This window comes from Scyliorhinus canicula, chromosome 7 (genome assembly GCF_902713615.1).
Source record: "Scyliorhinus canicula chromosome 7, sScyCan1.1, whole genome shotgun sequence".
Taxonomy (NCBI): Eukaryota; Metazoa; Chordata; class Chondrichthyes; order Carcharhiniformes; family Scyliorhinidae; genus Scyliorhinus; species Scyliorhinus canicula.
In genome coordinates, this window is record NC_052152.1 from 117330759 (window position 1) to 117353269 (window position 22511).

Here is a 22511-nt window from a genome sequence, read left to right on the forward strand (position 1 = left end):
TGATGATGTTCAAACAAATGATCGCAGATGTGGAGTGATCATAATCATTGAGGCCAAACTGCGATTGCAGTTTGTGCGGCAGAACAATAGGGGTTGAATACTAACACCCGGCAGAAAGCTTCACTTTTTTTCTATTCAGTCATGGGCTGGCAGGGCCAGCATTTATTGCCCTTTCCTAAGAGTCAGCCACAGTACTGTGGGTCTAGAGTCACAAGTAGGCCAGACCAGGTAAGGATGACAGATTTCCTTGCCTAAAGGACATAGTGAACATAGTGACATAGATTATCATAGAATTTACAGTGCAGAAGGAGGCCATTCGGCCCATCGAGTCTGCACCGGCTCTTGGAAAGAGAACCCTACCCAAGGTCAACACCTCCACCCTATCCCCATAACCCAGTAACCCCACCCAATTTTGGACACTAAGGGCAATTTATCATGGCCAATCCACCTAACCTGCACATCTTTGGACTGTGGGAGGAAACCGGAGCACCCGGAGGAAACCCACGCACACACGGGGAGGATGTGCAGACTCCGCACAGACAGTGACCCAAGCCGGAATCGAACCTGGGACCCTGGAGCTGTGAAGCGATTGTGCTATCCACAATGCTACCATGCTGCCCTATGACAATCGACAATGGTTTCATGGCCACATTTGGACTTTTTAAATTCCTGATGTTTATTGAATTCAAATATCGCCATCTGTTGTGGCGGGATTCAAACACGGGTCCCCAGAGCATGACTCTGGGTCTCTGGATTACTAATCCATCAACAACACCAGCATCTCTACAATGAGCGCTCACCAGAGACTCTGTTACACTGATTCTCCATCCCACCTCTGAGTGCGTGGATCATTGAATATAAACCTCATTGTACCTATACAACACAGGAATAATTAAATTTGAGGACATTAAGTTGTTCCCATTGACTGGATCGTGAAAATGTTACATTAAATTGCATTTGGACCTTTAAGTTCTTAATCATAGGCTTGTTATTTCTCTTTCCTCACAGGGAAATTTAAATGAACTCGGTAAGCTTTTAATGCAAGGTTCGTTCAACGTGTGGACAGACCATAAGAAGGGTCATGCTAAAGTCAAAGACTTGGCACGATTCAAACCAATGCAGCGGCACCTATTCCTCCACGAGAAAGCGTTGCTTTTCTGCAAAAGGAGGGAAGAGAATGGGGAAGGCTATGAGAAAGCCCCATCCTACAGTTATAAGCAATCTTTGCACGTAAGTCATGTCCAGCTCACATAGAACAGAACAATTGGGTAATGTTTCCTGTCCTGTTCCATGTCCTGCTAATTCTCTGAAGCTTCATCAGTGCTGTCTTTAAATTGGCTCAATATTTCACCACGAGCAGACTATGTTGCTCGGTAACTTTAAAACATTGAAATGTTCACAATTCAACTCCTCATTAAAATGGAGCATGGCATCAATGTGAAACAAAACTGGTTTCCAGTTTGAACTTTGCCAGTATTATTGTTGTTCTACATAAAAGTACAAGGCACAAGTCAGGAGTGTGATGGAATACTCTCTACTTGCTCGGTTGGGTGCAGCTCCAACAACAGCACGGTAGCATTGTGGATAGCACAATCGCTTCACAGCTCCAGGGTCCCAGGTTCTATTCCGGCTTGGGTCACTGTCTGTGCGGAGTCTGCACATCCTCCCCGTGTGTGCGTGGGTTTCCTCCGGGTGCTCCGGTTTCCTCCCACAGTCCAAAGATGTGCAGGTTAGGTGGATTGGCTATGATAAATTGCCCTTAGTGTCCAAAATTGCCCTTAGTGTTGGGTGGGGTTACTGGGTTATGGGGATAGGATGGAGGTGTTAACCTTGGATAGGGTGCTCTTTCCAGGAGCCGGTGCAGACTCGATGGGCCGAATGGCCTCCTTCTGCACTGTAAATTCTATGTAAACACTCAAGAAGCTCTATACCATCCAGGACAAAGCAGTCCGCTTGATTGCTACCCTTTCCACAAACATTCAAACCCTCCACCACCAACACACAGTGGCAGCCGTGTGTACCATCTACAAGGTGCATCGCAGCAACTCACCAAGTCTGCTTAGGACCTTCCAAACCCTTACCCAGCACCATCTAGAATGACAAAGACAGCAGATACCTGGGAACACCAACACCTGGAGGTTCCAGCCCAAGTCACTCACCACCCTGAATTGGAAATATATCACCGTTCCTTCACTGTCGCTGGCTCAAAATCCTGGAATTCCCTCCCTAACAGCACTGTAGGTGCACCTACACCACAGGGGCAACAGCAGTTCAAGCAGACAGCTCATCACCACCTTCTCAGGGCCAATTAGTGATGGGCAACAAGCACTGGGCTGAGCCTGTGGCGCCCAATTAATAAATTAATTTTAAAACATATTTTTTGTAACGCAACCTTGGCTTTTACAGAAACATTGTTACATGATTTCTTCCATTTTACAGATGACCACTATTGGTATCACTGAGAATGTTAAGGGAGATAATAAGAAGTTTGAAATTTGGTACAATGCAAGAGAAGAGGTTTATATCATACAGGTAAGTGTGAGTCAAGGATAGAAGAATCAGTTAGACAACAAAAGGCAAATACAACAGCTTAATAATCTATTAGAAGTGAAAAAACAAATCGAAACATAGAAAAAAGGAGCAGGAGTAAGCCATTCGGCCCTACGAGCCTGCTCCACCATTCAACATGATCACGGCTGCTCCTCTATCTCCATACTATACCTCCAGCACCCTCTCAAAACCCTTTACACCTTTAGAAATCGATCTATTTCCTTCTTAAATATATTCAGTAACTTGGCCTCCACAGCCTTCTGTGGTAGAGAATTCCATAGATTCACCACTCGCTGAGTGAAGACATTTCTCTGCATCTCAGTCCTAAATGGCCTACCCTGTATCCTGAGACTCAATGGAGAACCTTTCAAAGGATCGATTTCAGATCATGTCCTGAACCTTTCACTGCAGTGGAGTTGGACAACGTGCGACAAAAAACCAATCCCAGCACTGCTGGTGGCTATGACAACATTCTTCCCGAGTTCCTCAAACACCTTGGCCCACGTGCCCATTGTCGTTTGGCTCAATTCCTTCCAAGGGTTATTTGCTAAGGAAGACTGTCTAAACCTTGGTGCATGTCCAAAGACATAGGGCTCCCAAAGCCGGGCAAAGACCCAAACTTAACTTCATGCTACCGACCACTATCTCTGCTCTCTGTGTGCTGCAAGGTCTTAGAATATCTGATCAGAGGTGGAGAAAACCTTGAGAGCTGAACAAGCTGCATTTCAGTGAGAGCGAAGCACATACAACCAGATCATTTCCCTCACCACCTTCACTGAAACTGTCTTTGAAAATAACCTCAGAACACGTGGTGTCTTTCTCGATCTCACTGCAGCAAATGACACGGTCTGGCACACTGGTCTCCTTGAGAAAAGCTCGAGTCCTCCCTCTGGTTACTGACGCCATTGAACTCTTACTCCGAGATAGATAATTCAGAGTGCACATGGGTGATGAGATAGGCATCTGGAGGGAACAGTCCAATGGACTTCCCCAGGGACCTGTCCTATCCCCAACCCTTTTCAATCTCTACACCAACGATCTACCACCAACCTTGTCTCGGAAGTTCATCTATGCTGGCAATATCTATTATGCCTCTCGGGCTCGGATATTTTCTAAACTAGAGACTACACTAAACAACAATGTTGCAAAGCTGGCCAACTACTGTAAGAGGTGACGCCTTCAGTCCAGCAACAACGAAACAGTCTCAAGTACGTTCAACCTGCACACTGTCAGCGCCAAGAGGGAACTCAACATTCCCTTGAATGGCAAGAGACTGAATCACGAGCAACATCCTTTTATCTTGGTGTTACTGAACTCTGACATAAAAAAAAATCTGAGCAAGACAAATGCAAAGATCAAAGTGCAAAACAACCTTCTCAACACACTTTCTAGCTCCTCATTGAGGGGGAGGGGTGCGTTGGGGGGAAGATATTCAAACCTTAAGGACCTCAGCTCATGCCATTGTCTACTTGACTGCAGAGTACTGTACATCAGTCTGGTACAACTCATCCCACATCAGATGCCCAACTCAACACAATAATGTGCATCATCGTGGGCATCCTCCGATCAACTTGATTCTCCTGGCTCCCAGTCCTGAGCAACATCCCACCACCTCACATAAGCTTAGTGAGATTGCAACAAGAAAGCTCCTGGAGAAGGTCTACATCGACCCAAGTCTGCCGCTACACAGGGACCTGACCAATCCACCTGCTGCTCGCCTCCCATCAGGCCATCCTGTATGGCTAAGACCACCATGCCAAGGAGTAACAGCAGAGGCCCCCTAGCACCGGGAATGGGACCAACACACCACCATGAGAAACCATGTCCTCATCCCACAGTCCACTCGACTAGCTTCAACCTGCCACGCCAACACTGGGCACCCCTTAACCGTTTCCGCACTGGCCAGGGGTTTTGTAAAGTAAATTGGCACAAGTGGGACATTGTGGGGAATCCAGACTGCAGCTGTGCCCAAATCAATGACACATCATTGAAGACTGCCCCTGACAAAATTCTGCAGAGGATTCAGAGGTCCATTTAGCCATTGTGGGAGCTATTGCCTATCTTGATGGTTACTGTGACAGTATGTACATTGTAAGAATAATGAAAGGTTAACAATTTACAGTAACTACATCCAACCACTAGATAGTCATCAAGCACATACATATGGATCACGTGATACTCTTGATTCAGGGAAGGTTGTTTGGCGAGATAGAGAATAGTCGTGTTATCAGGAGCTCTGTAGTTAGAATCATAGTTTTTGTAAATCTGTTATCTTTTATATCTTAGCAAGCAAGTCAAATCTATTTAGTTGTAGTGTAAATAAATTAACTTTGTTCAAAACATAACTTGATGTTCTTTGTGAGACACTACACTTCGAAGCCATCCTCATTCAGAAAGCAAAGAACATCACAGTTATTGCACACATTAATAATAATGATCCATTCAAATTAACTGCATGGTATTGCTGTCCTTTGGAACAATGCAGTTCTTTGCCATGTACACTATGGGCTGGATTCTCCCAAAATGGTGCTATGTCCCCACGCCGGCGTAAAAACGCTGGCATTGCACTCCAGAGTTTCCTAAAAAAAATAAACCAATTCACTCACCTTCAGGGGGCTGGCAGGGACCCTGAGTAATTCATGCAGTTTTAGCTGCAGATACAGGCCCCCCCCACTTCCAGTTTTGAATCCGCGCGTATGCACGACGGTCGCCTCCTGTGTCCGGGTCGAACGTTATGGCGGACCTGGACCGCGGAGGTGGCTGCAAGATGTAGGCCCCCCAGATCGGCCGCGCGCCCTTGCATCAGGCCGGCCCGATCTGTGCTCCGGCCGCCCATAAGGCCCCCCCCCCCCCCCCCCCCCCCCCCCCCCCCCCCGCCCACCACCAGGACTGAGTCCGCAGCCACCACGCGAGGTTCGCGAAGGGAAATAGGTGGTTAGAACCATGCCATCGGGAACTCGGCGGGCTGGGAGTGGAGAATCGTTGGACGGGCCTCTGACAATGCCCCCCCCCCCCCAGCCGCACGGAGTAATTCGCGAAAACGGCGATTCTCGGGTCCTGGAGAATGGTCGGACTGGCGTTGGGCCTGATTTTGGCACGAAAGTTGATTCTCCGGCCTCATCCTCATTTAGAAAGCAAAGAACTTCGCGGTTACTGCACACACTCAACACAATTTCAGCGCAGGGCTGCGGTGAATCCAGCCCAATGTCTTCACTATTAAAAGCATTTCATTGATAAATGAAAAGCTGATTGGCCCCAGATTTTCACTCATTGGGTTCCCGTCTACTTTGCCAACGTGACACCTCCTGCAATTTTTCAATGCTGCCCCCTACCAGAGTTTGCAGGGTCCATGGGGAGGTATGGCATATGCGTGTGGTTGTCACTACCACTTTTGTGGATTTGTTAGTCCCTGGCTGCCTCAGTGCCAGTGAAAATGCAGCCAGTACACACCTGCTTCTATTGGAGTTTCCCAGATCCCACCCCTCTCCTCTTCAGGAATCTGGGCCACCTGCCCATTCAGTCCACAAAAACCCACGTTGAAGGCAGAGTATCTCATCTTTTTCTGTGTACGAGCCACTGAGTGGACTCAATCGAGTTTCGGAAGGAGACTTGTGACATTCTTCTGGCATGTTGTAAAGAGTGGGTAAAATGGGCTAGTAAGCACTATAGAAATTTCCAGCCATGGTGGAGAACCTAGGCAAGTTCTGCCTCATTTCTTAGGGGCCTGGTTTCCTCTGAAGATACAGTTGTAGTCAGGCCTGAACCCTCATAGAATTCGAGTGCTATTATATTTTACCGAAATCGTTTGGTGCTTTCAATCCTTGAGTAAGGAGCGATAGTGGCCACCTTCGTCACAATAAATCTGCAAAATACAATTTACTAAAGAATCCACCCATACGTAATAACAACCGACCAGTTAACTATATAAGGATGAGAATCTTATTTTCATACCATACTTTAGACACTTAAGAGATAAACACACAATTGTCAGTTTTTACCTTGATGTTTTCGTTGCTGGTCTCTCTTTCTACACAACTAAACAGTCCAGCCTCTGTAATGCGACTTTAAATGATGGAGTAGCACTTAACAGTATCACAGAGAAGATAGTAACCTGGACCTGCTGGCCCTGAAGTTTTCTGGAATCACAGTATATGTCCGCAAGATGTTAGCATAAACCTGTTTCTCCTTCTTTAGGCAGCAACACATGAAGTTAAAAATATCTGGGTCAATGAAATAAGAAAAGTCTTAACAAGTCAACTGGAAGCCCGTAGAGGTAAGGAGTATGTGTGCAACATTGTGAGCAAGTTACTAATGTCCTCCTGTGATAGCAAGATGCTGGTGTATTTCTGTGAAAATGAAAGGAATGGAGGAAACTTATTCACAGTCGACAGTTTTCCTGAAAAGTGAGCAAGTGGTGAAGTTTAGAAATCTTGGTGGTCCCATAACAGATGCCATTGAACCTCTCAGGTAACCAGAGCGCCAGGACACGGTATTACCATTGACTGCTGGTATTAGGGAGATGTAAATGTTCATTATTTGCTGTATTAGATGGAGCATCAGACTGTGACAGGAATACAGAAAGCATGTGGCACAGTTCTCATTTATTCCCATACTGTGACTGCTCTCTCAATGAACATCACTGAGCACTGCGGTGGTACATTGCCCGATTAGGTATTGGTTATAGGAGTTTGAGCTTAACTGGGCAGATCTTCTTGCTCCTACACTTGGAGGAAGTATTAGATGAGTTATCTGCAGTGATGCAAGGAAAATGGTGCAGGCATGGCACAGGGCGACATGATCGCACACTGGGGGGCAGCACGGTGGCCTAGTGGTTAGCACAACCGCCTCACGGCGCTGAGGTCCCAGGTTCGATCCCGGCTCTGGGTCACTGTCCGTGTGGAGTTTGCACGTTCTCCCCGTGTCTGCGTGGGTTTCGCCCCCACAACCCAAAAATGTGCAGAGTAGGTGGATTGGCCACGCTAAATTGCCCCTTAATTGGAAAAAATAATTGGTTAATCTAAATTTAAAAAAAAAAAAAATGATCGCACACTGGCTAGCACTGTTGCCTCACAGGACCAAAAACCCGGGTCCAATTCTGGCCTTGGTCAACGTCTGTCTGGTGTTTGACCATTCTCTCTGTAAATCCCTGGGTTTCCTTCGGGTGTCCCAATATTTTCCCACTACCAAAGGCCTGGTGGATTGGCAATGCTAAATTGCCCCTGAGTGTCCAAAGGTTCATGGGGTTGCGGGGAGGGGAGTGGGCCTAGGTAGGGTGCTCTTTCAGAGGGACGGTGCAGACTCAATGGGTCAAATGGCCTCTTTCACTGTGTAGGGTTTATATGTTTTCAGAGAATCATACAATAGAATCATATTGAAAAATCATGATTTTTCTGCTTGTGGGAGCTTGTATTCAGTGCATCCAGCTGAACTAGCGTGCTGTGCAGTTAGTTATTTACTGATTTATTAAGCATTTTATTTCTTTACATGGTACATTGAGTGATGTATGCGATTTTGTTAAATTCCAGTTTAAAGCTTTACTAGTACACTAACATTTATTTAATTAAACATTACATTCTTCTTAAAAGGTTAACGTTAGTGTTAATCATTTGGCTGATCAGTGACTCAGTGGAATCTTGCACTCTGCTGGCTGGGGTGAGAAAACCAGCGTGTAGCTCTCCACACAGCTGGGTTTTCTCTCCAGGTCACTGGCACTCTGTGCACAGGGAATATGGGGGCGTGGTATTCAGTGCCCTGGCGAGGGGGTGGTGGGGCCTGATAGAAGTGGCAACACCGGCTCTACAGAGAACGTCCGCCATCTTTACAGGAGCCCCGATCTCTGCTATGCAATAGTAATGCCCCCCCCCCCCCCTCCTCCCCCACCCTACCAAATACCGGGGCACACATGCCACCCTGGTGGTCAGGGCATTGCCTAGGCATGCCCCCTTCAACCTGGGGGCTACATTGTTACATTTACCTGTGCATCCCTGACAGCTTCCCCTCAACTGCTTCACATTTTTAAATACTTGTTGTAAAAACCCCATAGACGTGAATTCCTTACTGTAAACTGAAATTAAAAACACATCCAGCCCTTCTCACGGATGGCATCACAGCCTGCCTTACGGTTAATCCCTTAATCACGGCTTTAGCAGACATATAATCTTCTTTTAATAGCAGACCTTAATACAATGTACATATTCCTACATTCATAACACTGCAATAACCTAGAGAATGTTTTGTAAGCATGGTCACCTATATACCATTGATAATCTACCACCCTTCAACGGGTCCGAATGGGGGAGCTAACCTTCATTCTACCCAAATACAGCTCTCCTACTCCCAGTTGATTCTGTTATTTGCTGGTTCATCCTGAGTACAATGTCTTAACCAATCAGAATCAAGCTGCCTGATTTTAATTTTCAAACAATGTTTGGCAATTAACTGTCCCTCACCATTAACTGGTGCCTTCTCCATGGCAATGCTTCTACCAATCAAAGTCTACTTACCAACCAGTCACCACTCTCTTCTCATACAGTATAACGTTTTTGTTTCCCCAGCTCTGGTACTGTCCTGATGAGTGCAAGCCCAAAAGCTTCAACAAAATGTAGTTTTTCAGCAATATTCTGTTATTCCTTTGATGTCCAGCTTTATTGGTGGTTAATGAGAGATTTTGGTCCAGTACCTGTTGAAATTTGTGTTGACGAAGATATTTATCATAAAGTGCAAACAAATTTTGTTTTCCAGTTTCTAACCTGTATCAAAAATCTGAGCATATTTCTGTGGCACCTTTAGCTCTACCCATTAATACCAGGCAAGTACTCCATAAATGACGTTTAATGTACCTTCATATAACCTGAATCTCACAGTGTAGTCTTGTACAACTAATGTACGTTGAAAATTTTGATTTCCTGAGACAGTAGATGGTTTGCACTCACTCGATATTGCAGCAATTTAGCATTATTTTCTGCTTCCTTTCAAAATGGTGACCTGAATTTTCCGGCCTCTGCAGCACCGTGCCTGGATGGGCTGGAGAGCTGTCGACATATCTAATTAACCGACAGTCCTGCCTTTAGCCAATCCAAGCTCATTTGAAGGTGAAATGGCAGTGGGCCTGTTGCAGTTGGAGGGAATGCATTCCCCGCCAACTCTCCAGATGGCAGGGTCAAGCCCCCTCCATCTCAAAAACTCAGACTCGTGAGACGCAAAGACTTGGTAGTTCACTGTGTATATTGAAGCTGGGTGCAGTGCTGGCTTTGTGTCTCACTGGGTAGGAGTACAGGTCACACCAGTCGTGCTGTAGCGTTAGAATCCTATCAAGAGTCAGAATGATGAGAAATAATCAAATGTATTCATGTTGGGGGAGAATGTTGGCTGCGTCCTTTTGTAGACATGCTCAGCATAGGTCGGGGCACTCATGCTTTCATCCTTTCCAAGATGCTTTATTTTCCTTTTGTGCGTCTGCCGCACACTCCCTCCCCTTACCTCGCCACCAGCCAATTGACAAGGAGGACAATCCTCTTCTGTCTCATTTGCATCTGCTCTCTCGAACCCCTCGTCAGACCCTGTCATAAACTGTACATCACAACTCATTTATTAAAGGTATCATTTGCAAATGAGGGATTTTTATACTTCTTGAGCTGTGATTTTAGATAAGCTAGCTTTCAAACGACATATTTTTCAGAGATATGAATGTGTTCATTACTCCTTACATCTTACTTGGTTGCAATCTTTGTGTGCTCCATTTTACCAGCCCACTGCGGAGCCCACAGAAAGTGAAAAGAGCAGAGATTGTGAGCCCAGAAAATCACAGCATTTCAGTGACCTTACCAAGGAAACAAGAAAAAGGGAAAGGTACGATGTGATAGATGATTCAAGGGAAAGATCGGGTGACACATGATAAAAATGGAAATTATTAAGTGTGATGTATGATAAAAAAGGAAAGATAGTATGATATATGGTAAAGGATATAGTATGATATACGATTTAAAAAAAGGAGGATTGCAGTATAATATATGATAAAAATGATGGTGTGATATGTGATAAAAATAGGAAGGGTACAGTGTGATATATGATTTAAAAAAGGAAAGAGTACATTGTGATGGATGATAAAAGGGAAGGATACAGTGTGATAAGATAAAGTGAAGGATAGTGTGATATATGATAAAAAAGGACGGATGCAGTGTGATATAAATATATATATCTATATAAAAGGAAAAGGTATGATGTGATATAAAAAGGAAGTCTTGCATCATCACAAGATGTCCCAAAACACTTTTCAGTCAGTGAAGTACTTTTTGAAGTGAGAATTTATTTTATGCAGAGAATGAATTCAGCCGGAAACAGTGATAAAGTAGTTTTAACGGGAAAGTTCAAAAGGGAATTGGAAAAATACGTGATGAGCATAATTTGGGGAGTGGGATCAATTAAATAGATTTTTCAATGAGCGACGCAAGCTCTGTGGGTCGCACAGTGGTTAGCACTGCTGCCTCACATCACTAGGTACCCGGGTTCAATTCCGGCCTTGTCTGACTGTGTGGAATTCGCACATTCTCCCCATGTGTGGGTTTCCTCCGGGTGCTCTGGTTTCCTCCCACAGGCCAAAGATGTGCAGATTAGGTGGATTGGCCATGCTAAATTGCCCTTAGTGTCCAAAAGATTAGGTGGGATTATTGGGTTATGGGGATAGGGTAGGGGTGTGGGTATAGGTAGGGTGCTCTTTCAGAGGGTCGGTGCAGATGTGATGGGCCGAATGACCTCTGCCTCCTGCTACACTGTAGTGATTCTATGATTCTATTCTATGATAGGCCAAATGCCTGACCCCCGCCCCGCTCTGTGCAGTTACATTCTTTCATTCTCAAATCAAGATAGGCATGGGGCATTGAACATTAAATGTTAGCCTTGGCAATGCTGCCAGCATCCCCAGAAAGGGCATAAACAATCTCAGATGTTTGAAATTCTCTGTTAAATGAGATTTTTGCTTGCAGTGAGCAAGCGTACCATGTTATTACGAACCAGTTCATGACATCGAGCAACTCTGTTGAAATCCTTTCATCAGCTGTTGTGTTTCACTGCAGGTTGGACCAAAACGTCTCATTCCCTTGACGTACCTGAAGAAAGCAATGATGGATGGTCCAGTGCTGATGAGCAACTTAATTCGTCAGATTGTGAAGAGGAAACCAGTCGGAAATTGGTAAGTACAAGCTCTAGCTGCAATTCACGGATGTTTCCTTTGAATATAGCTGCTGGCTTGAAACCCACTGCCTCCCTTTAGTGCCAAAGGTTCTAGGCGGCGCATCATAAATGTCAGGATTTCCCTTCTGTTTCTCTCATTAGTTATGCACCCTGTGCTTTACTGCATTGCAATATTGTCTTGCTTGTCTGTTCAGTAGCTGACTGAGATCATCGGCTGCCCGACAGTTGCAGCAACCCTAGATCAGGTATTGGAGGATGCACCAACAATTGACAACATATATTGTTCATTGCCATTGTAAAAATATCCCATGGAAAGTCAGCAGAGTCTTTTGTGAAGGATGATAGTGTTGGTTAGTTTCCCACCTAGGGGACTCTCACACACTGAGCACCTGGTCCATGGCTGGGATCACACAGATCACCACAACTGTGGGAACCTTTCCCCCACCCCACTCCTTCCTCCGCCCCTCCCTCCCTCACTCCTCCCGTCCCCCTCGCTCCGCCTCTCATTCCCCCTCATCCTCTCATTGTTTCCCTTGTTTCCCCCTCTCGTTCCCCATCCCGTTTCCCCACTCTCGTTTCCTCCCTTTCGTATCCCCTCTCTCGTTTCCCCTCTCTCGTTCCCCCCTCTCGTTTCACCCTCTCGTTTCCCCCCTCTCGTTTCCCCCCTCTCGGTTTCCCCCTCTCGTTTCCCCCTCTCGTTTCCCCCTCTCGTTTCCCCTCTCGTTTCCCCCTCTCGTTTCCCACTCTCGTTTCCCCCTCTCGTTTCCCCCTCTCATTTTCCCCTCTTGTTCCCCCTCTTGTTCCCCCTCTCGTTCCCCCCTCTCGTTTCCCCCTCACGTTTCCCCCTCTCGTTTCCCTCTCGTTTCCCCTCTCGTTCGCCCTCTCGTTTCCCCCTCTCGTTTCCCCCTCTCATTCCCCCCGCTTGTTCCTCCTCTCTTTCCCCTCCTCGTTTCACCCTCTCATTTCACCCTCTCGTTTCCCCCCTCTCGTTTCCCCCTCTCGTTTCCCCCTCTCGTTCCCCCTCTCGTTTCCCCCTCTCGTTTCCCCTCTCTCGTTCCCCCCTCTAGTTTCACCCTCTCATTTCACCCTCTCGTTTCCCCCCTCTCGGTTTCCCCCTCTCGTTTCCCCCTCTCGTTTCCCCCTCTCATTTCCCACTCTCGTTTACCCCTCTCGTTTCCCCCTCTCATTTCCCCCTCTTGTTCCCCCTCTTGTTCCCCCTCGTTCCCCCTCTCGTTTCCCCCTCACGTTTCCCCCTCTCGTTTCCCCCGCTTGTTCCTCCTCTCTTTCCCCTCCTCGTTCCTCCCTCTCATTCCCCCCTCTCGTTCCCCCCTCTCGATTCCCCATCTTGTTCCCCCTCTTGTTTCCCTCTTCTCGTTTCCCCCTCTCGTTTCCCCTCCGTTTCGCCCCTCTCATTTCCCTCCTCTCGTTTCCCCTCCTCTCGTTCCCCCTCTCGTTCCCCCTTCGTTTCCCCCTCTGTTCCCCCTCTCGTTCCCCTCTGTTCCCCCTCTCGTTCCCCCCTCTCGTTCCCCCTCGTTCCCCCCCGTTTCCCTCTCGTTCCCCCTCTGTTCCCCCACGCTTGTTCCACTCGTCCCCTTGATCCCCCGCTGTTCCCATCTCGTTCCCCACTCTCGTTCCCTCCTCGCGTTCCCCCCTCTCGTACCCCCCTCTCGTACCCCCCTCGTAACTCCTCTCGTAGCCCCCTCTCTTATCCCTCTCTCGTATCCCCCTCTCGTACACCCCTCTCGTACCCCGCTCTTGTCCCCCTCCCCCTCTCATCCCCCTCCTCTCATCAACCTCTCATCCCTCTCCCCCTCCCCCTCTTGACCCCCCGTCTCAGACCCCTCCCCAGCTCAGACCCCTCCCCGTCTTGTCCCCCTCTCATCCCCCTCTCACTCTCGTCCCCCTCCCCCTCTCGTTCCCCTCCCCCTCTCGTTCCCCTCCCCCACTCGTCCCCCTCTCGTCACACTCCCCCCACCCCATTTCCCTCCCCCACTCTCCCTGCCCCCTCTCTCCTTCCCACTCTTTCCTCCCCATCGCTCCTTCCCTATCGCTCCTTCCCCATCGCTCCTTCCCCCTCGCTCTCTTTGGCTCACCCCCCCCCCCCCCCCCCCATCTCCTTCTCTCCCTCCCCCCTCTCTCTCATCATTTGCATCATGCTCTGTTTCAAATATGTATTCTCGTTTTCCTTCTGGAAGCCAATGTTCTCGGCCTCAGCCACTGCCCCTGTTGCTTGCTCCAGTGGGAGCTGTCGTAAGAAAAGTCTGCCTGTTTCCCTCGCCAAGTGAGATGATGTGACTCAGCCCTGGGTTTCTGTTTTCACATTCCAGCATCCTGGGAAGTACACCGTAATCGCGGATTATCAGAAGTCATGTGGAGATGAACTGACGGCACACACTGGTGATTTGTTACAACTGCTGCAGGAGGACCAAGATGGACAATGGTAGGTTTAAAGACTTCTTGGTGCTTTATAGTAATCTGCTGTAGATTTTGCAAAGATAATGTACGTTATAGGTTACAGCTGTTCCATTAGTTCTCAGTTCAAAGTATTTTAATTCAAATTAATTTCACACAATATCCACGCAAAATGAACTCTGTTCCTAATTTCTATTTTAAAAATTGCATAGACACTATATCACATTACTGCATGATGATTGTTTTAGATGTATTTTCCAGAGAGAGTGCTTGACTCTGATATTAAGGGTAGATAGTGGGGCTAGGTATTCGGTGTGGTGAGGTTAGTTTGTGGTCAGTTTTAGGGGCGGGCGGGGTGTGATGGAGTGGATCCAAACGCTGGGCACGTTAGTTCAGGGCTGAGGAGGAGAAATCCTACTCTACCTGGCCCACAAGCTGTGCTGGAAAAGCATTTAATCTCTTCAGTGCAGTGACACTAATCTCTCTTTTATTTACGGGCTTGCTGAAGCTGAGGAAGTCTAACTGGCCAGCACTAAATGGGGACCGGGGGGGGGGGGGGGGGGGGGGGGGGAGTGGTCTCACGTCCTGGGAGTGGGTCATTTGACCATCCTGCCACTGGAAGTGGGTAGGTCTGAAGCAGCTTGGCTTTGGGATTTCAAAGTTTTTACACTTTTGCTTCCCATCTGGCCTAAACTGACTTGTCTTTGTGGGGATGGGTGGGGAGCCCTTTATGACAGGACTGGAATCTATAAAGACAGTAATGTGTCCAAACACCCACAGGATATCCATCTTGGTGAAAGTGCTGAGCGCTAGGCTCTGCTCTCTGTTATGGAGTCATCAGTGTAACCAGGGCCTGTCAGATGCCTCATCACTATAGACACTTCCCGGGTGTCCGCTCAAGCTCTGGGATTGGAGAATCACTAGTAACTGACCACTCAATGGGTCTGCAGCTGCAACAACCTCAACTGTGATTTTAAGGAGTTAGTTGACACACTACAGGTGCATTTTTTTGAGGTTCTTAACTTGGGCCGTAGAAAATCTCCACATACACCAGGTCTGATTCTTGTTAAACTCCACATACACCAGGTCTGGATTCTTGTTAAACTCCACATACACCAGGTCTGGATTCTTGTTAAACTCCACATACACCAGATCTGGATCCGAGGTAAGCTCCACGTACACCAGGCATGGGCCCTAGTTAAACTCCACATAAACCAGATCTGGATCCGAGGTAAGCTCCACGTACACCAAGCATGGGGCCTAGTTAAACTTCACAGACATCAGGTCTGGGCCTTAGTTAAGCTTCACAGACATCAGGCCCGGGATTCTCCCCTACCCGGCGGGGCGGGGGTTCCCGGCGTGTTGGAGTGGCTTGAACCACTCCAGCGTCGGGTTGCCCCAATGGTGCAGACGTCTCCGCACCTTTAGGGGCTGGCGTGAACGGCGTTTGGTGCCATGCCATCAGGGGCCGAAAGGACTTCGCCGGCCGGCGTATGTCCGCACATGCGCCGGAGCGTCAGTGGCTGCTGATGTCATCCCAGCGCATGCACAGGGGAGGGGGTCTCTTCCGCCTCCGCCATAGTGAAGACCATGGCGAAGGCTGAAGAAAAAGAGTGCCCCCATGGCCCCCGGGCACCACCCGGGGTCAGATCGCCCCGCCCCCCCACCCTCCAGGACCCCGGCGCCCGACCGCGCCCCCAATCCCACCGGAGAATCACCACGGGGGGCCCGCCGACCGGCGCAGCGCGATTCCCGCCCCTGCCAAATCTCGGGTGGCAGAGAATTCGGGACACGCCGGGGGCAGGATTGATGCCAGCCCTGGGCGATTCTCCGACCCGACGGGGGTCCGAGAATCCCGCCCCAGGTCTGGGCCCTAGTTAAGCTCCACATACATCTGGCATGGGCCTTAGTTAAGCTCGACATGCATCTGGCATGGGCCCTAGTTAAGCTTCACAGACACCTGGCATGGGCCCTAGATAAGTTCCACATAAACCAGGTCTGGACCCTAGTTAAGTTCCACATACACCAACCATGAACTGCAGGTAAGCATTCAATAGGGCCGTCACCTTGTTTGTCCAGGTTTACCAATCACCCGGTGAAATTCAAAACAAATTCTCAACTTGGGAACAGCCTCCCATGATGTCAACAATCGTTTGTCATGCCCACAGCGAATTTACACTGTGTATGCACCAGAAATGTCAGAGGAACTTCAAGACCAATATAATCATTCTTTCAAGGAATGTGGGCATCACTGGCAGGGACAGCAAATCCCACCCTGGCAGTTGGTGAAATTTAAATTCAATCAATAAAATCTATAAATCTAAACTAGTCTCAGTAATGGTGACCAGGACGACTATTGATTGTTGTTAAAACCCATCTGGTTCACTAATGTCCTTTAGGGAAGAAAATCAGCCGTCCTTACCTGGTCTGGTCTACATGTGACTCCAGATCCGCAGCAATGTGGTTGACTTAATTGCCCCCAAAATGGTCGAGCAAGTCACTCAGTTCAGGGGTGATTAGAAATGGGCAACAAGTGCCGATTTTACCCATAATATCATGAAATAATTTTTGGAAATAAATGAGCTCCAAAGAATTACATAAAATGATGTGAAATGACATTGAGATTACAGAAGAGAGAGGCCAATGAGCCCAGCAGTGCTATACCAGTGTTTATGCTCCACACAATTCTCCTCATACCCTTCTTCATTTAACCCTATCACCATACTGTGGTGGTATGATTTGCATAGCTGTCTGCCATCACGAAGCTAAATCGCTGGCTTTTAAAGCAGACCAAGCAGGCCAGCAGCACGGTTCGATTCCCGTACCAGCCTCCCCAGACAGGTGCCGGAATGTGGCGACTAGGGGCTTTTCACAGTAACTTCATTGAAGCCTACTCGTGACAATAAGCGATTTTCATTTCATTCATTGGTGCAGAACACCGGCTTACCATTGGCCCTGGTCGGTCATGTGCCTCTCGACCGATTGGTTGAGACCAGTCATGTGATGGCTCTCCAATTGGTCGAGAGGCTGAGTTAACCACGCCTCCGTACCGAGGTATAAATAGTCAGAGCGCCCGGCGGTCGTCCATTTACTGTAGTCGACCGCAGGGATAACTTCTAGCTTATTAAAGCCTAACTTTTGTACAGCAACTCGTCTCGCGTTCGATTGATGGTTCATCAATTTAATAAGCTAGATTTTTGAAGATGGAGTTCCGGATCAAGCCCGAATGCCTCCGCATCAGCCCGCAAACTCCGAACTCTGCAGAACTTTTTCAACATTGGCTGGCATGTCTCGAAGGATACCTGGTGTCTGCAAACAGCCCCCCCCACCATGGCACAGAAGCTTCACATCCTACACTCCAGCCTGGGCACAGCAGCCTACGTGATGATCAAGGAAGAGAAAGATTACGATGCGGCCATGCTTAAGCTGAATGGACAGTTTCTTAAATCAGTCAACAGAGTATTCGCCCAACATCTGCTGGCCACCAGACAACAGCTCCCCGGTGATTCATTAGACGATTTTTACCAGGCCCTTGCTGTCCTGGGGAAGAATTACTCCTGCCTCCAAGTTTCAGCCACGGAGCACATGGAACTGCTGATCAGAGATGCTTACGTGGCTGGGATGCAGTCCCCCGCTATCCGCCAGCGGATGCTGGAGAAAGACGACCTCAGCCTAACTGAGGCACGGACTCTCTCCACCTCCCTGGAGGACGCCGATTTAAACGCCCGCGCCTATGTCCCCAGCCGCGCTGCAGCACCCTGGGCCTCCTGGCACGTTTCCCCACCGCCATCCGCCGCTCCCGACCTCCCTCAGGCCTGCGCCGCGGGACGCCCCGACAAGTCCACAGGGCCCCGCGGCTATTTTTGTGGGTTCGCGAAACACCCTCGCCCGTGCTGCCAGCCCGCTCCGCCCTCTGTAAGAGCTGCGGGAAGGAGGGCCACTTCTCCTCCGTCTGCCAGGCCAAATCGGTCGCTGCTGTACCGCGCAGCGACCGGGGATCCCCCCTCCGGGCCCTTGCTGGCCCCTCCAGGACGCCGCGCCGATCTCTCCCCCCTGCCCCCGGGCCCCTGCCCCCGGCCTGCGCACCTCCCCCTCTCCTCCGGGCCCTTCCGGGCCCCTCCAGCGCACCGCGCAACTCTCTCCCCGCCGCCCCCGGGCCTCTGAGCCTGGCCTGCGCGCCTCTCTGCCCCCGCTCCTAGCCGCTCCGGTCAGCTCGCCGGCACCGCTAACTCCGCCCCCCTCAACCACGAGGGCCCCGTGGGCGCCGCCACCTTGGGGCGCCGACTCCACGTGCGGGTCCTGGGCGCCGCCATCTTGGGGCCCCGACTCCACGTGCGGGTTCTGGGCGCCGCCATCCTGGGGCCCCGACTCCACGTGCGGGTCCTGGGCGCCGCCATCTTGGGGTCCCGAATCCACGTGCGTGTCCTGGGCGCCAAAATCTTGGGATCCCGACTCCACGTGCAGATCCTGGGCACCACCTTCCGGGACTGGCACGCAAGGTTCTTCCAGCACCTACTCGGCCGCCGACGACGACTATGGATCTTCTCCATGGCTCGCGGCCATTCAGCTCGACCAGTCACGTCCACGCACGCTCGCCAAAACGACAACGCTGATCCACCTCAACGGCCACGAGACGGGCTGCTTGCTGGACTCCGGGAGCACGGAAAGCTTTGTTCACCCTACCACTGTAAGACGCTGCGCGCTCCCTGTCCATCCTGTAAAACACAAAATCGGTTTAGCCTCAGGTTCGCACTCCGTCCGCATCACCGGCTGCTGCATCGCGGACCTCACGGTCCAAGGGAAGGTTTTTAAAAATTATAAACTCCTTGTCCTCCCTGACCTTTGCGCACCAGCACTCCTAGGACTGGACTTCCAGTGTAATCTGCAGAGCTTGACCTTCCAATTCGGCGGCCCTATACCCCCCTCACTGTCTGCAGCCTCACGTCCCTCAAAGTGGACCCCCCCTCCTTGTTTGCTAATCTCACCCCCGATTGCAAACCCGTCGCGACACGGAGCAGACGGTACAGCGCCCAGGACCGGACCTTCAGCAGGTCCGAGGTCCAGAGGTTGCTGAAGGAAGGGGTCATCGATGCCAGCAACAGTCCCTGGCGAGCCCAAGTGCTGGTGGTCCGGACTGGGAAGAAAAACCGGATGGTCATCGACTATAGCCAGACCATCAACCGGTTTACGCAACTGGACGCGTATCCTCTCCCCCGTATTTCCACCATGGTAAACGACATCGCGAAATACAAAGTCTTCTCTACTGTGGCCTTTAAGTCCGCTTACCACCAGCTCCCCCTCCGCGCAAGTGACCGCAAATACACCGCGTTTGAGACAGATGGGCGCCTCTACCACTTCCTTAGGGTTCCATTTGGTGTCACAAATGGGGTCTCGGTCTTCCAACGGGAGATGGACCGAATGGTCGACAAGTACGGATTACGGGCTACCTTCCCGTATCTCGATAATGTCACCATCTGCGGCCACGATCAGCAGGACCATGACGCCAACCTCCAGAAATTCCTCCAAACCGCAAAACTCCTTAACCTCACATACAATAAGGATAAGTGCGTGTTTAGCACCGACTGTCTAGCCATCCTCGGCTACGTAGGGCGTAAAGGAGTGATAGGCCCCGACCCCGAACGCATGCGCCCCCTAATGGAACTCCCTCTCCCCAATACCCTCAAATCCCTCAAACGCTGCCTGGGTTTCTTCGCTTACTACGCCCAATGGGTTCCCAACTACGCTGACAAGGCCCGTCCTCTCATTCAAACCACGACCTTCCCGCAGTCGACAGAGGCCTGCCAGGCCTTTAGCCGCATCAAAGCGGACATCGCAAAGGCCACGATGCGCGCCATCGACGAGTCCCTCCCCTTCCAGGTCGAGAGCGACGCATCAGAAGTAGCTCTGGCGGCCACCCTGAACCAAGCGGGCAGACCCGTGGCCTTCTTCTCCAGAACCCTCCAGGCTTCCGAACTCCGCCACCCCTCTGTGGAAAAGGAAGCCCAGGCCATAGTCGAAGCGGTGCGACATTGGAGGCACTATTTGGCCAGCAGGAGGTTTACCCTCCTCACAGACCAATGGTCAGTAGCCTTCATGTTTGATAATGCACAAAGGGGCAAGATTAAGAATGACAAGATCTTACGGTGGCGGATCGAGTTGTCCACGTACAACTATGAGATCTTGTATCGTCCTGGGAAGCTCAATGAGCCTCCTGATGCCCTGTCCCGCGGTATCTGCGCCAGCGCGCAGATAGACCGCCTCCGCTCCCTCCACGCGGACCTCTGCCATCCGGGGGTGACCCGTCTCTACCATTTCATTGAGGCCCGCAACCTGCCTTTCTCCATCGCGGAAGTCAGGACAGTAACCCGTGACTGCCACATCTGCGCAGAGTGCAAACCGCACTTCTACCACCCCGAGCGCGCACATCTGATCAGAGCATCCCGCCCCTTCGAACGTCTCAGCATTGACTTCAAGGGGCCCCTTCCCTCTAACAACCGCAACATTTACTTCCTGGCGGTAATCGATGAATACTCCCGCTTCCCCTTCGTCATTCCCTGCCCCGACATGACCACATCGACCGTCATTAAGGCACTCCTCTCCGTCTTCTCCCTGTTCGGCTACCCCACGTACATTCACAACGATCGGGGGTCCTCATTTATGAGCGATGAGCTGCGTCAATTCCTGCTCAACAGGGGCATTGCCTCTAGCAGGACGACCAGCTATAACCCCCGGGGTAACGGACAGGGCGAGCGGGAGAATGGTACCATCTGGAAGACCATACTACTGGCCCTCCGGTCCAGAGATCTCCCTATTTCCCGATGGCAAGAGGTTATCCCCGATGCCCTACATTCTATCCGCTCACTCCTCTGTACCGCAACAAATCAGACACCTCATGAACGTCTTCTTGTTTTCCCCAGGAAGTCGTCCTCCAGATCCCCTCTCCCGACATGGCTGGCCGCCCCCGGACCCATCTTGCTCTGGAAGCATGTGCGGGTGCACAAGTCCGACCCGTTGGTGGAACAAGTCCAGTTACTCCACGCTAACCCGCAGTACGCGTATGTGGAGTACCCCGGCGGTCAGCAGGACACGGTCTCCCTCCGGGACCTGGCACCCGCCGGTGTGCGGCCTTCCCCCCCTTCACCACGGACACCCCCCCTGTTTTTTTCCCCCAGCGCCCCACCCAGGCCACCCCTTCCCCAACCATGGCGTCTCCACAGCCAGCTCGGGTGATGGAGACTGTTCAAGGACTATCGCTCCAGGACGTCAGCGGAACCACCACAATCGGCTGAACCGACGTCACCTACTCCACTGCGGCGGTCTGCCAGAACGTCACGGGCCACGAAAAGACTGATCAAATCGATTTAAATTACAACAACTCCATGGACTTTGTTGGGACTTTGTGTACTATTGTTAATTGTCTGGGCCAGTGGAAAGCCAAAAAGAAAATGTAATAAAAGAAAAGAAGAGAAAAGATTTTCTCTCTCCCTTCCCTGGATGCTACTCATACCACCAGTTCTCTCCCCCCCCCCCCCCCCCCCCACCGCCACCGGCTCTCATTGATAACCCCCCCCCCCCCGGCTTCTTTCTCCGCAAGGGGTGAATGTGGTGGTATGATTTGCATAGCTGTCTGCCATTGGTGCAGAACACTGGCTTACCATTGGCCCTGGTCGGTCATGTGCCTCTCGACTGATTGGTTGAGACCAGTTATGTGACGGCTCTCCGATTGGTCGCGAGGCTGAGTTAACCACGCCTCCATACCGAGGTATAAATAGTCAGAACGCCCGGCGGTCGTCAATTTACTGTAGTCGAACGCAGGGCTAACTTCTAGCTTATTAAAGCCTAACTTTTGTACAGCAACTCGTCTCGCGTTCGATTGATGGTTCATCACATACCTTTCTGGTCCTTCCCCCTCATGTACTGACTGAGTTTCCCATGAGCTGAACCTATGCTATTCATCTCAAACACACCACTTGTTAATGAGTTCCACACACTTTAAAGAAAAATTTTTTAAAAAATTAATTTAGCGTGCCCAATAATTTTTTTCTAATTAAGGGGCAATTTAGCATGGCCAATCTACCTACCCTGCACATCTTTGGGTTGTGGGGGCGAAACCCGCGCAAACACGGGGAGAATGTGCAAACTCCACATGGACAGTGACCCAGAGCCGGGATCGAACCTGAGACCTCGGCGCCTTGAGGCAGCAGGGCTAATCACTGAGCCACCGTGCTGCCCTGAGAGTTCCACACACTTGCCTCTCCTTGAGTAAGAACGTTCCTCCAGATATCCTTCTTGGTGATTACTTTATACTTCTGCCTCTGCCTTTGAACTTCCCCACAAGTGGAATCATCTCCACTGTTACC

At 50.1% G+C, this 22511-nt stretch overlaps 1 protein-coding gene across 3 annotated transcripts in view; it reads left to right on the forward strand.

Moving 5' to 3' along the window:
* Window positions 1-22511, forward strand: part of mcf2la (mcf.2 cell line derived transforming sequence-like a) — a 250504-nt gene that overhangs the window by 223404 nt on the left and 4589 nt on the right. For all 3 annotated transcript variants that reach the window (XM_038802762.1, XM_038802761.1, XM_038802760.1), the window contains exons 22-28: window positions 1009-1230; window positions 2440-2532; window positions 6745-6823; window positions 9292-9358; window positions 10298-10398; window positions 11622-11737; window positions 14067-14179. In XM_038802762.1, the coding sequence (XP_038658690.1) occupies window positions 1009-1230; window positions 2440-2532; window positions 6745-6823; window positions 9292-9358; window positions 10298-10398; window positions 11622-11737; window positions 14067-14179 (791 nt within the window). The remainder of the gene's footprint in view (window positions 1-1008; window positions 1231-2439; window positions 2533-6744; window positions 6824-9291; window positions 9359-10297; window positions 10399-11621; window positions 11738-14066; window positions 14180-22511) is intronic.